Consider the following 17,680-nt stretch of genomic DNA (forward strand, 5'->3'; position numbering starts at 1 on the left):
TTAAAACTTAGGCCTTAATATAGAGTGTTTATCAAAAACAATCATGAAAAAACACTTGTAAAATATAAACATGCATTTACAATTATTTTTATGAATCATAGTTCATGAATGCTCAAATATTTGAGCTAAAATCTAGGAGTTTTGGGTAAAAGTAGAGAAGTTTTCATTTTTAAAAAGAAGATGCTATAAACAAAGAATAATAAGTTGCTAGAAACAAAGTGAGTATCGAGTAACAGGTGTAGTAAATGCAATAACAACGTATTTGTTTAGTGTTTTGGAATTTTCAATGTAGCTTCCTATGATTCTCAAATAATATTTAGCTAGGACACATGGGAATTATTATCCACATTTCATCAGTAAGGAAAGAGAATAAAATTACAATTATGATTTAGAGATGTCGAATTATAGTAAGTGGGCCACAAAATGAGTGAACAATACCACAGTGGACATAAAAAAAATTAGAGTTTCCATCAACATTTATTTTTATCATCTTTATAATTATTTTTATGTCTTATAATTGTACATTGCAATTTCCTCAAAGGATCAATATATTATGAAATGTTACTTGTTTAAAACTTAAAAGAAAATCACATTATCATAGAATGAAATAATTTTCCTTTGGGGTTGTACGGGGAAGCAATTTAAAAAGTGGCTTGGATTAGAAGAAGAATATAAACTCCAATCATAGTTGCTCTTGAGTTTGTTGTTTGAATATTTAAAATATTTGAATTAATGGAAAATGATATTTTCAATCATCCTTGATGATACAGTTTGCAATGATTTGCTTCTTTCTATTTAATACAATTAAAGGGATATTGACAAGACATTGGAAACCTCAGAAGTTCAAACATGAATCAAAACTCAATAGATCCATCAATTCAGGGATGAACAGCAGTCACCATAAATGCAGGATACCCAAGTCATGACATAACAAAAGTAATGTGGTATTTGGAGAAATGGAAATAGTGTGGCATCGTGCTTAGATTGTTAATATCAGCAGTTTCAACATTTCCCTCTATAACGGTGAATTTTACAACATACACAAATCAGTTTTTTTCCTCTGTTTGTGATTATACCTGCAAAAGATGATCTGAAATTCATGTTGTTTCAAATACGTAAAAGTAGATATTTGGAATCATTTTTCTAAATACCTAAAATATTTAAATATGTCATTATGCCTGATTCCTCATTTAGTATAAGTGAGAAGACTATGTAGTCTAAAGACAAATCATAACTAATGTAGGTTGTGTTTAGCAGGTCAGAGATTCTCTGTAGGAAACAGAAAGTCTTCTAAATGCAGCATTTCCCTACACATCTCCTCAGGGTTGGAAAACATTATTTTCTGTCTTGACAAGTGGATTATGCCAAGAAATGCAAAGCCTGCAGCTTTGTCTTTGCTGGGGGAATCTTGGGATTGTAATTGATTTTCAATATCCCCACTGTTTTAAAAGCTGTAAAACATTAAAATTTTAAAATATTTTAAAAATATATTTTTCTGTTGGCATAGTCTAGACTTTAGCCTTATTTTTGTATTTTGGCTTTTTCTATTATACTTCCTTATTCTTAGTTGATTTGGGGAATCCTAAAAAAAAAATCACAGAACATTAGTTTATTAGTTTAAAATAATTTTCAAATATATAAATGGCAGGTGATTTTAGAAAACAGCTGTCTAACATAACAAAAGAAACTATGTGAAATCTTTAAGGATGGTAGTTGGCTTTTAAATTAGTGCAATATGTTTTCTCCTAAAAGCATGTATTACCCTAGAATGAAACTTCTGCAATGCGAGGCGATTACCATAATCCTAGCAAAAGCTCTAGGTATTAACTGTATGTCCTTCTTAATCTAAAAATCTCATCCCTTTGTTCCTTTGTTGTGTTTTTTGGAATCCAGTAAGTGAAGTTAAATTTGGGAAACTGATGCTTCATAAGTAAAAATGAACTTAGATGATCTGAAAGTCGTGTTGTTTCAAATTTTAAATAGATGTATAGAATAAGCCTAAATAAAGACTTCTGTTAATTTTATTCCATCTTAGTACATAACAGGAAACCTTTCTAATTCTGTAATAATTCTGTAACACTCAATGAAGGTTTGTGAAACATAAGTGGATTAATGATCCTTTAAGAAAATAATGAAACTATGTGGACACAAACATCTTTGGGTAATCTAGATGTCTGATTTTAAAGTAGCTGACCATTGTGGCTTAGATGGATTTCAAATGCAGAGTTGCCCACTCCATCTCTTTCCACATAGGGTGAAACATACGCGTGTATAGATTTGTATCTCGATTTTCCATAGATCATTTGATATTTGAAGGTGTGTCACACTAGGCAGGATGAAGGAAGAACAGGTAAACAGGAGACGAATAGACCTACTTCTATTGTGGACAGGTATCATATCTAGTCATGTTATGATAAACATCAAAAAGAGTTTTTCTTGTTGTCTTTTATACACTTAAATTTACTGTATTTAGCAGTACCTCTTATGAAAATAAGAACCACTATCCTGGGAGCAACAAACAAATCTCCATTAGGACCCTACAAATTAAAAAAGCATTTTTTTCTCCATATCTTTATCACAGCTTTCCACATCTAAAAGTAGTTCTCAATCTATAGAAAAAGAGTTAAATAAAATCCTGAACTATTTAAGGAGTCAAAAAGCAATGTTAGTTTTATGAATAAAGGATACTGATTTTTTAATATCAAGTATAATTTTCTTGGAAAATTAACTCAGTGTTTTGGCAGTGAGTTAATTTATGCAACAGAAACATGAAAAGACATGCAGGTGGCATATTTGGAATAAATTTTTTTTTCTTATTTTAGTGCTTTGATTTTATATTTTGATGACAATTAGAATGCAATTACATAAAGGTTTGGGGATATGTATTGGTTTAGTTAGCCAATTTAGAAATTTAGTTTGGTTGGTTTGGTTTAATTAGCCAATATCTAAATTGTTAGAAAAAGTTAGAAATTGCCTAGCTAAACAAATTTCATGGTGTGGGAGGCGCAGTGTTGAGGGAGGTTATACAAATTCGTTTAGATTGACTCTCATTTTTTTTTCGACAATAAAATGTCTACCAAAAATAGATGTTTGAACTTTTTGACTTCTAAATTATTTATTCTTATACAATTCTAATATGAAATCTCTTTTCAGAAGAGCATAGAAAAGATCACTAATAAAGGAGCTGAAAGCAAGAATCAAAAATATATAAAAGCAAGAAATAATTGTTTGTATTATTATACTTTATTTAAATAGCTGTTTATCCACTAGTAGTATAGGAGAAATGGATATTGATATTTTTATGTAAGCAAATTATACATTTTAATTTATTCTATATTTTATTGCTGTCTTTTGATTATTTGATGCTGAATATCAAATACAAAATAATGACTTGAATACAGGTATAAAAAAATAAAACCTGAAGCTAGTCTTCATTTGTACAGATCTAATATTAAGTAAGGGTTCTCTTGTGACTTAGGTCACTGTAGTTTCTGTTCCTCATTTTCATTATGTAGAAGGTAGACCTGAAAATACATATTTATAGAGTTGTAATAAAAATTATATCATAAAACACACATGTAAGTATTTGGGGAAGCTATAAAAGAAAAGATGCATTTAAAAATCCTGTAAATGGTTGCTATGCTCAGTTTCTATTTGTTAAACAATTAAAATCATAATTAACTTATCAAGAAATTTTTTTTTGTATATTACTGAGAAAATAAATTACTGCTAGAGCACAAATCCTAGTGATGTAATGTTACATAGAGTTACAGCTTTGTTTGTGAAAAGTCCAAAAACAAGTAAATGAACTTTCACAATGGAGGAAGATGGTGGCAGAAAAAAGAGAAAACATTAGAATATTTAGCTTGTATAGTTATTGTAGCCTAACTTCATGGGATAAGAGAAAGTGTAAGCATTTATATACATTCTCAAGCTGAAATTTAAAAAAAAAACATAACTTTCAAAAGACAACATACTTATATATTTATAGCATAAACCTATTTGATGTCCATGCCTATCCTCCATAGTGACAAAATTATATTTGGTTTTTCATAAAAATAATTTCAAGTAATATTCCAACATTGTAATCATAAGCTTAAAAGGTATAATTTTGTTTCTCTAGAAAAAAAGTAATAGCTACTTTAGCATCAATATTCCCTCACCATAAGGTGCTTTAGAAATATAATGTTTCTAAGAGCTTTTTCTAACTTGGGAATGAAAGAGATCGATATACTGGTTTAATGTTAAAAGGTCACAAATAAAATATTTATCATCTAAAAGCTAACTAGCTAAACCTAAGTCATTAAAAAAAAAAACCCTAAGTCTCCTGTATTCTCAGGAGAATAATCAATGCTTAATAAGAGATACTGAAGTTTGCTGATGAAGAAATATATTTAATGGACTAACTTTAAATGGTCTATTTTTTCACCAAAATATGATTTTCCCAGAATTTTGCATAGTACAATAATAATAAAATAAAAATTTGCATAGTAGGAGTATAACAATAATGGTTTAAAAAATAAAATTGTTAAAATTTTGCTTAGTGCTGGGCAGTAAGTGTTTGAAATGTTAAATACGTTATTATACTCACAACAATTTTTCCAACAACCTCATAACCCAGTTTGTGGTGGTTGTTTCCTAATTGTCCCCATTTCAATGAAGAGGCATCTTAGGCTTAGAGAAAAGTTAGCTGACACAGCCAAGGATACACAGGAGTAAGTGATGGAACCCGGATTTTCTGACACCAGCTCTAGTGTATTTTAGTACAAAGCAAGAGTCTTCACATTTTAAAAAGATAAATGGAGATTTATATACTGGACCAGATATATCATCACTGAGCTATGAGATTTATTGCCTAGGACTACGTCCGCATGTGAGAGGAGCCTAAACGAAGTAGGTAAGAAGTGATTAGTTTAAAGCTTGAATGTCATTGAGTCAGTATATCTACAGCGGCTAAAGCCCAATCGGATATGTATTTTTCTACTACGCTTGTCTCAGCTTTGATTATTGAATCATGCACAGAACACCCAAAATGATTTCTTATGAATTTTGAAAAAAGTGTATTTTTGCCTTATATACAATCAAAAGTATTTCACAGGCGAGTTGTCTTCATTATATTGCAATCCTAGATTCATATGAGAATCATTTATATTTTAAAATAGATAATGGAAGCAAATGTATAAAATGATTTTTTAAATTGCTAAAAGAAATCATTTTCTTGATACATTGCTTTATAGCATTGTTTTAATCTTGCAAATAAATACACCTTTGAGAATGATAAATCATATTTGGAATCTCATTGCCTATCTGTATATTGGAACTTGGCCAAAAAAAACCCCACTAAATTTCCATGGCTGAAAAATCCTTTTGTTTCTCTAGCCTTTCCTTAAAGTGGGTTCATGTGATAAGAGAATAGTTCTGTGGAAGCTAATGATTTCTTTGGATATGAGCTAGGAAATTTTGCTACACTAAAACCATCTAAATAGGGTGTTAAACTTTGATGTGGAAGGAGATTCTGAAATTGGCATGAAAATATTTTTTTTTCCTCCAACATTGTTTTGTGTTTATTACCTGTTTCTCATTATCAGAAATAAAATAATTATAATCAAAATTACACTTTTCTTGGGCATGTGAGTTCCCAGTTTGTTGATTCAGTACTTAAAGAATTCTTATTTGCAACATCATGGGACGCTGGAGAAGTACAGCTGTATTTCAGCACAGGTGAACAAGAGTTGCCTGGTGAGTGCCAGGCACCAATGTCACAAATAGAATGGTTTTTATTAATCTATTTTCAAGCTCTGAGAGTGTTAAGAAATATAAATAACATGTATTTCCTGGAAAAAAATAAAATAAATTGAGACATGAGGTTCATAAAAATAAACTAGGATTCAGACAGATGTGATATATTCAAGACTAGCCTGTTAGTGGAAGATTCAAAATAAGAATAATTATGTCTAAAAAAATTGTTATATCTAAAAAAAAAAAAGAACCTAAATACAAAACAGAAACAGACTCATAGACATATAATATAAAGTTGTGGTTGCCAAGGGGGAGGAGGGTGAAAAGGGATAGACTGGGAGTTCAAAATTTGTAGATATTGACAGACATATGTAGAATAGATAAACAAGATTATACTGTATAGCACAGGAAAATATATACAGGATCTTGTGGTAGCTCACAGTGAAAAAGAAATGTGACTATCAATATATGTATGTTCATGTATAACTGAAAAATTGTGCTCTACACTGAAGTTGACACAACATTGTAAAATGACTATAACTCAATAAAAAAATTTAAAAAAAAAATAAGTAGCCCAAACTCATCAAGATGTTTAAAAAAAATAGTTATATCGATTCCTTTGGATCACAATTTCTTCAAGTCATTATTAAAATATATTAAACCTAATTTAAAACACATGACTTACCAAATCTTTGTTTTACATATACATTTTTTTCAGAAATGGTTTTCTCAAAACCAAAATTTGCATCTGTCCCTGTATCTGTCACTTGTAATACACATCACTCACATACTGAGCATGCTGTTATGATGCTGAGTGATAAGTGTATTTCATCTTTAAGAAAAGATCATTATAATTTTATAATGTTATGTAAGCAAATTTTTACCTAATCATATTGAGTCATCTTTGAATAATTCTATAAAAGTGTCTTTTTTTTTCCCTCTAGATAACACAATATCGCCAGTTTAATCCTGTGTTTTTCCATTGCCCTCATTCTCCTAACTACATTGTTATAGCTCAGTAGTCTGCCCTCATATTCAATTACAGGCATTTAACATTTGATCCGTTTTCTCCATACCAGCCCCTCTGCCATGTCTACTTTCTCAGTCAGCATATTCCACCCTAGTCTCAATCATCTCTTTCCTGGATACTTTGCATATGATTTTCCTGCAACTACATGCCAAGAAAAATTGTCTCCCAACTTCCCCGACCTCTTCATGATACGACATCAGAAAGGTCATAAGTACCATAGTTCTTTTAAAGTTTGCCCCTAGTTTAATATGATTTCTTAAAATATTAACTGGAAAATACAAGTAAACCATTTATTCTAAAAATGATAATTTTAAAAATATTTCTAAGCAGATACTTGTAAAGTGTATTATCTGTCAAAGCAAACTGGTAAGGCCATCATTTGCAAGCTTAAGCCTTAAAATTAAAATAATTCTGTATGGAACATTTAACACTTCTTTTGAGGAATTTTGACTGTATTTTTCTTTTAACAAAGTGATGATCTATTAATGGCTGTGACTTTTTGACAGAGTATAGTTAGGGTTATGATAATATTCATTATCTTTCCCAAAGGGAATCAAGAAGTATATTAGTAAGAAGAGTCACTTAGAGTTTTTTATTCTAAGGAAAATTTGTAAAAAATATTTCAAATCCGTAACATGTCAGTTGCTTAAAATGGTATTTGAAAACCAGACAATAGCTCTCAACAATTATGAAATCGAAGTCTGCCAGTGAATTTATTTTTCCTGTCTCTTGAGATAAGTGTTTCTAGGATTAGATGATTTCTTTTTTAAATAATTGTATAATCTTTTCTAATTTGGGGTTTAATAAAATTGTTCTCTTTTATTTTTTAAGACACACTTTTTAATGGTCTTGGGCTTGGAGCAGTCATTGGTCTGGGAGTTGCCGCCCTCTTGCTAATCCTTGTGGTAACAGATGTCAGCTGCTTCTTTATCCGACAATGTGGGTTATTGATGTGCATCACCAGGAGAATGTGTGGGAAGAAAAGTGGCTCCAGTGGCAAAAGTAAAGAACTTGAAGAGGGAAAAGCTGCATACCTGTGAGTATCACACATCTGCACCAATGGTAGCCATTTCGTACATCATTTTTATTGTTGAGTCACTTCTATGCATTTTCCTGTATACATTTAGGAGCGTATGGTCTCATAAATTATTTTCTAGACTCTAGATATAGGAGAATCCATTTTGCATGGCTGCATTTTTTTTAAATCTCCAAGCCTATTTCATTCTACTAGGCAATTTGTCTATATTTCTTATGGATATTCTGTAAGGAATAGTTTCACTTCATGGGATGATAAATTAGATAGCCTACATTTTCAATCTTAAAAAAGCAGGTTACATTCACAATCAAAATGTCACCTTCTTACTTGTTGGACACAACACATAGCAAAGAAAAAACCAAAATTAGACTCTACTTCATGCTTGAAAGAGATATTAATCACATAGCAAATATGGTGGAAACAATTCACTATCCGGTATATTTTATTTTGCTCATAGGAACGTGTTTTACTTCCTAATAACTTGCTGTATTTTTAAATTGTCTTATTAACTAAACAAACATGTCATCAAATTTAGTTTAGTTTCTTTTTCACATAGTGAGAAAACTATGTACTATATACCATAGTTACACATTTATATATATATGATACATATAAATATACACACACATAACTCAAAACTGAATTTTATATATCTTCATTCTTGCTCAACTATTCACTAAATGGAATAAATTGTAGGTAATAAGCATTGTTATATAATCTAGGGATCAAGTGGTGAACAAAACAAACAAGAACGTTGTTCACATGGAATTCATATTTTAATGCATGAAGACAGATAATAAACATTAAAAGTAAAAATGTCTGGTAATGATAAGCACTAGGAAAAACGAAAAATAGAGTGATAAACCATTACTAGAGGTTGGATCATTTAAGACCTCTCAAGGGAGGTGAAACTTAAGCTGAAGAGTGAGTGATAAAGACCCAGAAATATAACCATGAGGGGAGGCAATTCTAAGCAAGTATTTTTGTAACAATATATACACAGATTGTTAAGACAGGGGGAAGCTTACTCTGTTAAAGGCCAGATGGATCTGAATGGAGTGAAGCAGAGACAGAAACAGGTATAAATATCAGGCCGGAGAATTATCTTAATACGAAAGTATTTAATCTTCTTTGGGTCAAAGTAAGGAAAAGTATTTTTTAAATAGAAAGCTACTAAATTTTTTTTTCCCCTAAGATTTCTTTAGCTACTAGTGAAGAATGGATTACTGGAAGGTTGGTATATGTAGAGGGAAGGTTTAAAATCAAGGAGACTGGGTAGAAGAATCTTGAGATACACCACATGAAAAATTATGGTCTTTTGTACCAAGCTAGTGGTACTATAGGCATAGAAAAGTGCATAGCATTAGATAGAATCAAGGTAGCATCAGCTACTGCTGACTGATCTGCCTTGGAGAGAAAGAGAAATCAAAGAAGACCTTCCTGTTTTTGTTTTAATTAACCAGAGGGATGGTGGTGACTATGTGCAAAACAACAAGATATACCCAAGTTCTGCTGTTTATTTTTATTTGAATATTAATTAGTAATTTATCCACAAACACTTCTGTTTGTAATTCCTGCCGAGTTTAATTAACCTTAAAGACTTGGGAAGATGAAAACACATGGTTCATTCCATCTTGTTATCCATCATAGCTTTTTAAGTCACAATTTCCTCTGCCTTTGGAAAAGAGTTTTCAACTCTTTTTTGAAAATTCATTGTTCAAATTGGAAAAAAATTATATAAAATATCAGTCAGAAAAAGGATATAATTGATTTGATTAATTGGATTTACACTAGCTTCTAAACATGATCTCAAGCATTCTGAGACTAGTCCTTTCTTGTTATCACAAGTTATAAGATCATGTAGGTTTATTACAAAACACATTAATCACACACTTAGAGCATTCACGTTTAAAGAACAGTATATTGCAGAAAAAGAAGATTAAAGTCAATGGCATACAAGATGGCTTCATGATTCTGATGTCACTTAAAGTATAATTAAATGTAATTTATACAGGGTAGGAATTAGACTCATGGAGATTATATGTGTGCTTTGGATATATTCACCTAAGGGTAAGTAAACTATACACTTGGTATTCCTTGCAGCATTTATTATAATAGAAAAGATTGGAAACAATCTCAAACTGATCTATATATATTTATTCATATATATGCATGTATATATTTTATTGCAATTTGTCTCACATAACAATGCACGACAGTAATGTCTCGTTTCAGTTCATGAATTTCTCACTCTTTCTGTATAAGTAGTATTCTATAGATTGTATACCATGTATACCATAATGTATTTATCCATTTATCTATTGTTTTAATTTAGATGAAACTTTCAATATCTTTATAAATTACTGTTATATTGTTATAATTGTTATAATTTAGATGAAATTGTCAGTATCTTTATAATATTGAAGTAAATATGATGTTTTGAACTTCATTTTTACCTAAATCCTATTGTAAATATACATGAAACTCCTACATGTGGGATGGAAGATCAAAACTGAAAAATGCTGGCAAATTGCCCATGAAAGACAACACCAGTTCACACTTCCAAATAATCACAGATTATAAATTTTCCTGTAGCTTTTCAAACATTGAATATTATCAATTTTTTTATCCAATAAATGAAAAATATCGTTTAAATTTTGTTTTTTCTGATCTGTGTTGAGTCTATTTGTTTTATGATTTTGTTTCCTCTTCATATTCTTTACACACTTTCATAGAGTTATTTAACTTTTCTTTCACTTGTTGATTACATAACGTGACCCTTAATCATTGGATGTTGCATTTGTTGCAAATATTTTTCCCAATCTATCCCAAAGTTTGGATTTTGCTAATGATGCCATTATTTATATGAACTTTACATTTTTATTTATGAATTGATGAATTGTAAAAAATGCTTATGCAGTGAGCTATTGGGAGAGTCAGCCAGTTGGGTTCTAAGACACAACCTCTTAACTGCTCTGCTATACTTGTCATCATTTTCTGCTTAATAATCAGTTCTAGAAATCGTGCTGGAATTTATATAATGTTTAGAAGTCTGTCAGTTGTAAAATTTTCTATAAATGTTGGCATAAATTTTATGCCAATTTAAACAAAATATTGCCTTGTCACTCTTTAGAATTCCGTAGGCAATATTGATCATGATTCTGATGTCACTTAAAGTATAATTAAATGTAATTTATACCAGGCAGGAATTAGACTCATGTAGATTATATGTGTGATTTGGATATATTCACCTAAGGGTAAGTAAACTATGCACTTGGCATTCCCTGCAGTATTTATTGTAATAGAAAAGATCAGAAACAATCTCAATGTTTGTCAGTTGGTGACTTCAATACATGGTGGTGAATATCCATAATGGAATATGTAATGGGATAGTTTGCACCATGGAAAAGATTGAGGCTGCTCTAATGGTTTTTTATGGGCTCCAACTAATACCTAGTGTTAATTGAGAAGGCAAAATTAATGTAGTTAGTGTATTACCATTTGTGTAAAAATAATGCATTTTCACACATATATGCTGGCATATGCCTAGAGAATCTTTCGAAAACAAGGCAATTTTCTGTCTGATAAATAACTAAATATCCTAAATATCCTACAAACAGAAAATGGTAGGGAAATTCATGTTTCCCTCTACACCATTTTGTGGTATTCTATGCTACAATATGAATATGCTAGCTAGTTAAAAATTTTTAAAAAATCATTAAAAGCAAAAATAAGTATTTTAGGACAACTCACCATTTTCTCTTGTTACTCTATTTCCTTTCAAAAATGTTTATTTTTATCCTTTCTAGTTTAAAGTTGTCCACTTACCTGTTTATTTTTGGTAAGAAAGGATACAATTAAAATCCAAGATCACTATCTGTTCTACCTTTTCTTTGCATTCTGTTTATTTCATCTTGATCTCTACCTATCATTAAAATAATTAAAAATAAAATCCAATTTTAAAAATCACTTTTCTGCTCAGAATAACCAATATCTATGTTTTTTCAAACAGTATTAACCTCTATGTCATGAAGACTTTTTTTAAAGGAATCAGTTGAAGAATATCAACAACAGCAAACAAACAAATTTAAAAGAAAACAACATAAAACTAAAATCTAATGGTGACCAACTTCTTAATTCTCTTTATTATTACATACATCTTGCTGACCTGGAGCCTCAGAACAGAGAATGTTGTTAAAAATGTTTGAATCACCAGGTCCCACGGACAATTGAACATGAGAGATGTAAAAAGTTCTTCACTAGTGACTTCTAGATTTTCTTCAAAGTTTTATCTGTGTCTATGTGAGGTACCTACATACTCAAATAAGAGCAACAACACCACACCTGCCACCTGATCAAAAGTGTTTTATCTTCCTCAGTATTTTTCTTTTTAGGTTTCAGCATTTGTGAGGTCTGTTAAATATTTGAGCCATTGTTGGGTTTCTGTTGTTTGCCTTCTTTTAAATGTAATCCTAGTTAACTTGATTTTAAAGACCTAATTTCACTGTCATATATCTACCATTACAGTATCAAATAGAAAACTTTCACTGCCCTAATATGACCAGAGCTCCACCATTACTTCCTGCCCTCTTTCCCTCACCCTGGCAACCACTGATCTTTTTACTGTCTACACAGTTTTGTCTTTTCCAAAACATCATTTAGGTGGAATACACAGTATGGACATTTTCAAACTGGCTTATTTTCCCTAGAAATTTGCATTTAGGGTTCTTCTGTGTCTTTTTGTGGCTTGATAACTCATTTCTCTTTATTACCAAATAACATTCAATTGTATGGATGTACCACAGTTTATCCATTCACCTGTTGAATGACATCTCAGTTGGATCAAATTTTTGGCAATTATGAATAGAACTTCTTTACAGATTCATATACAGATTTTTGAATGGATATAAGTTTTCAAGTCATTTGGGTAAATACGTAAGAGTGCAATTATGGGACTGTATGGTAAGGTTATATTCCTGGGTGTTTGAAAACCCCATCCCTTCCTAATTTTCATTTGTACCAGTAATCTGTATGAAGAGTACATCATTCTCAGCCCTTATATCTTACTTCACTCTTTATCATTAGCAAATGCCTTTCTTATTTTCCCTTCTTTTAATTTTTTTGTGCTATGAAACTCTGCAGTAAAATTTCTGTTTATAATTATGATAAATTATACTTAATTTCAGATTTTAGAAATCCAGTAAAGATAACATGGATAATAAATCATAAATGAAAATAATCATGCATATATGTTACAATATTGTTTTTATTTGAACTATTTGGTGAAAACATAAATATATTAAAAGTCAATTATTGCATTATAGTCAAAATAATTCATATAAATTCACACATACATTTAAATCAATAAAATGTATCTTATATATAAATTTTATCTTCAAAATTTTTAAATAGAACCTAAGTTTCTGATGTTATTTTTCAAATAAAATTTTTTTTAAAGTGCATGGCTAGTTAGTGGGGAAAAGCTACTTCATTTCATAAACTGTATTTAACAAAATATTTTCCTTTATTTCCAAAAAGAAACTGCACTATCAAATTTAAAATTTGAACTACTTTTCAAAATATTTAACACAATTTTGATAAGAAAAAGAATTCTAGACAAAATGGAATTTCTTCTATTTTTTCTGAGGGAATAATATATGGCTAGATGAATTTAAATGTTAAAAAATTCTTAATGATATTCCTATTCTGACCATATTGGATTTATTTAAGGGGTGGTGGGATTTTTGTGGATATTTTAAACTATGTTCCATAATGCATCCATTTTTACATTTCATACATAATATTTTTAAATTTATTTTTTCTAGGAAAGATGGATCAAAAGAACCTATAGTGGAGATGAGAACAGAGGATGAAAGAATTACTAATCATGAAGATGGGAGCCCAGTAAATGAGCCAAATGAAACCACACCACTAACAGAACCTGAGTATGTAGCGTGAAATGTTTAATTATTTTTGGATAAGTGCTTGTAAAGTGGTTAACACGTTATCATTATTTGTAGCTTGCATTGACAAATAACACCATTATTAAAACCATGTTGTTTCTTCTTCAGTGAAAGTACATGTGAGTATCAAAAATTGAGATATTTCATATGAAGATTTTGGATCAATGTCAGAGAAAATCTACTATTCAAATATATATTCGTAATTTTATGTAAAAATATCAAGATGATAGAAGCATGTTACAGAGTTGGGTTTTCCTACATTAATCTTACTGTTTAAGAAAGTGATACTTTCAAAATACAATTGATTTTTGCTGAGATAAAGATGTGTCAGGATATTAGTCATTGCTTTGGATATGCATAGAATGGCCTAAAATAGAAATAAATAGTGTGAAATATATACAAATCTATTTAAAAAAATATGTATATATATTGGTCAAGAAGACAAAGAACTGGTAAATAGTCTATCATTTTAATGTCTCTATAGTACATGATGTTTGGTCTCCATGCAAGATTGTGTCGTCTACTTCTTTCTGCACCCATCAGAACCCCATTAAAACCATAATAAATATTTCAACTAAACCTGCAAAGATGATGTTCATGACTAGGAAAGTTAAAATGATTAAAACCATAGGCATTATATTAAGTAGTAATACCAGTGTTCTACTGAGTATATTTGATACTATCATGGCTATCATATTATTCTTTAAACCCTGCTCACCAAAATGACTTTGAAATTTTATTGTTTTTCAAAACAAATATCTCTTCCTCGGCCAGCTAGCATTCTCTTGCAGAGAAATTTGATTTAGGCTCCTCGTACTAAATCAAAGGCTGAGTGTTGTCACAGGTGAAGAAAGTAACTTGTTTCAGAAATGTCCTTTTTCAGCTCTCAAGGGAATGAAATGATTAATATTTAGACAAATACAAAGCTCTACTCTGTAGCTTAAATTTTGGCTTAAATCTTTAGGCCCTTTTTAGTGACTGCATTTAGAGATTATTATGTTCTAGCTTGACGTTAACTCTTGTAGAGGCAGCTTTCACAAGGTGGGTTCTGTGTACTCCCTTTCAGAAATCAGAAGCCTTTTCAATGAAGCAAAAAAGCCTTTTCAACAAAACAAATTCCTAACTATTAATTAACACTTACTCTAATATATTGGTGTGTATGAAAACTAGTTAAGAAAATGCCCTTACATAAAGCAGGACTATATTTTGAAACAAGACAAAACTAGGTGGTTTAATAACTATTCTGGTTCTCAGTTAAAGAAAAGGAATACTCAACATAAAAATAATCGAATTAATAGTACTCTTTAAAAATATAATTTAACATAAATATAAGTAGTGAAAAAATATATATGCGAAAGTACACTATCCATGAATTAGTTATAAACACTGGTTAATTACAAATTCAGTACATAGTTCTGTGATTAAAAGCGGTGTTAAGCATTATGCTAAGCTCCCATTCAAGCTTTAAATCTCTGTACATTTTGATGCTAGAAATAACCCGTTGTTTCTATAATCTTTTATTATCAATATTTTCAGTACTTGGGAATGGGAGAAAAGAAGTGTGAATGCACCATTTATAATATACATAAATGTAGCTTGCCCTAGTAGTTACAAAGTACATGTTTCTTTGTTCTCAGAAATGAATCATAGTTTCTGCCCATGACTTACTTTTGATTGGTTAGTTTTCACACAATAGCTTTGACTTTCAGAATATTTCTTACTCTTCTCATTCAGAAATATAAAAGAAATTGCAAATGAATTTCAGAGGAAATACCATAGTAGCATTCACTGCTTCATAAAATGTTGAGATTAAAGTCACAGAGGTGAATTGGAATTCTGTGTGTAACTTAATTTTTTTTGATGTGAAAAAATATTTTGTCAGAAGAAGAAATTTTATCCTTGAAGCCATGTGCACAGAAATAGTAGTAAAACACTGAATCTAAGACTGGTAGAAAAAACTCAAAATCTTGATTTGTTGTCATCATAGTATGATTTGTAAAACTGTCTTAATATTAAGAAATAAAGGTTGTTTCAGAGTTTAAAATTGGAAACAACTCCCAAACAAGTGCTCATAAATTATACAAAAGTAATAAGAAAAAAAAAGTGAAAAAAGACTAGGTAAAGAAAAGAAATAGAGTAAATATAAAAAAATGAGAAAGTCCTGAAATACATTTATTTGCATTAAGTTCCAAAGATTATTACTAATTCACTCAGCATTTATAGTTTATGTAATAATATGTCAGCAACTATTGATTATTTTTACTTGAAAAACTTAAGTACTAGTAAATCTTCTATTAAACATATAAAATTGTTTTGACTTTTACATTCCAAAACACTTTCATTATATTTTTAATACATCAGTGGGTTATCAAATCTAAGCCACCCCATAATGAATGATTTGGTACATCTAAATCTGCCACTTCAAAGTGCCTTAGCAAATTAAGTTGATTATTTTTGTATTCTCTTCCAGAAAATTGCCCTTAAAAGAAGAAAATGGGAAAGAAGTCCTAAATCCAGAAACTATAGAAATTAAGGTTTCTAATGACATCATTCAATCAAAAGAAGACGACAGCAAAGCGTAACAGCAAGATTACAGAGTCATGATCAACGCAACAAAGAGCATTTGCATTGCCGTGAACCCCATGACCAAAACTATTCCACTGACCTTAATTTCTCGGGAAACTTCTAGCTTGGAATAGCTTGTATACATATACATATGATCAAATACTCCTGCCCATGGTCTGTTTCCTTTGGTTGTTGTTGTTGTTGTTACTGTTGTTGTTTACTTTCTTATGAATTTCAGTATAGAGACCTGACTGGCACCAACTCTTTGTATCAATTTGACCTTATGATTCAAGTCCTGCAATTTATTATATGGCTAAAGTGCTCTATTTCTTAAGAACTATACTTCATACCACAACCTCTACACAAATAGGGGTTTAAGAAAAACCAAAACAGAGTCTTTGTGAGCTAAATGCATAAGAAAGCCCTGCATGTTTTTTAATCCAGTCGTGGGCAAAAAGATTATTAAGGTGAATTTCAGTTTAAGATGAAACCACTTAATAAAGCTTACACTTTTCATTCGGAGAATTTCAGGGAATTTAGGCTTGAAGGAGCCAGTTATCTTTAGTAGACGTTAAATACTGAGAGAAACTTTGGAAAACTCTTTTTAAGTTATAATTACAACATGGATTTTTGACAGACTGAAGTGCCAGATCAAAATTGTTACCCATTTGAGCAAATATTAGTTGTGTGTAAAATTAGATTAGAAAGATTCCGTAAATCTCGATCTCTTTATATATGCCATATTCACTCACAGTGGATTACACACACAAAAAATGTATTGCAAGTGAAAATAATATTGATTTCTGCCCTCAGCTTCAAATAAAATAAATTGAAATGGGAACAATATCAATGTTGTCTTGATATATTTATAAATATGTGATTTTTTTTACTTTTTAAATAAGTTTATCAAAAAAAGTCATGTTCAAACACTTGATCATATCTTCAGACACATTTTTGCCCATTGTTTTAAATAATCTTTGTTTAAAAATTAATTTTCCCAGTGTTATTGGTCAATCATTATACGTAATTGGCTAATAGGAATTCAAATCCTTAGTGGTTAAATAATGGAGAAATTAACATTTAAACATTGTAATGAAAGTGTAAATGATAAATGATTGAATTACCACTAACTGTTTTTATTCTGGATGTTGTAGCTAGAAGTCATTTTAAAATTTTGATAAACAATTCTGGTTGAAGAAATTCCTTAACTATTCAACACAAACTTTCTAATAGTACCTGTTAGTAATATATACCAGAATAAAATACTTATTAACTTCCAAGCTATGCAAGCTCCCAGAGGTAAAAGGATGAAACATGATTTCCACTTACATGTAAGGTAAAAAAAAA

The 17,680-nt window shown here is 30.2% G+C and overlaps 1 protein-coding gene across 1 annotated transcript in view; it reads left to right on the forward strand.

Annotated features, from left to right (window-relative positions):
* NCAM2 (neural cell adhesion molecule 2) overlaps positions 1-17,182 on the forward strand; it is a 430,164-nt gene extending 412,982 nt beyond the window's left edge. Inside the window, exons 16-18 of the mRNA XM_010977397.3 lie at positions 7,601-7,805; positions 13,631-13,750; positions 16,239-17,182. Coding sequence (XP_010975699.1) covers positions 7,601-7,805; positions 13,631-13,750; positions 16,239-16,350 — 437 coding nt within the window. The 3' untranslated portion in view covers positions 16,351-17,182. The remainder of the gene's footprint in view (positions 1-7,600; positions 7,806-13,630; positions 13,751-16,238) is intronic.
* Positions 17,183-17,680: the final 498 nt, after the last annotated feature.

Source organism: Camelus dromedarius, chromosome 2, assembly GCF_036321535.1.
Source record: "Camelus dromedarius isolate mCamDro1 chromosome 2, mCamDro1.pat, whole genome shotgun sequence".
Classification (NCBI taxonomy): domain Eukaryota; kingdom Metazoa; phylum Chordata; class Mammalia; order Artiodactyla; family Camelidae; genus Camelus; species Camelus dromedarius.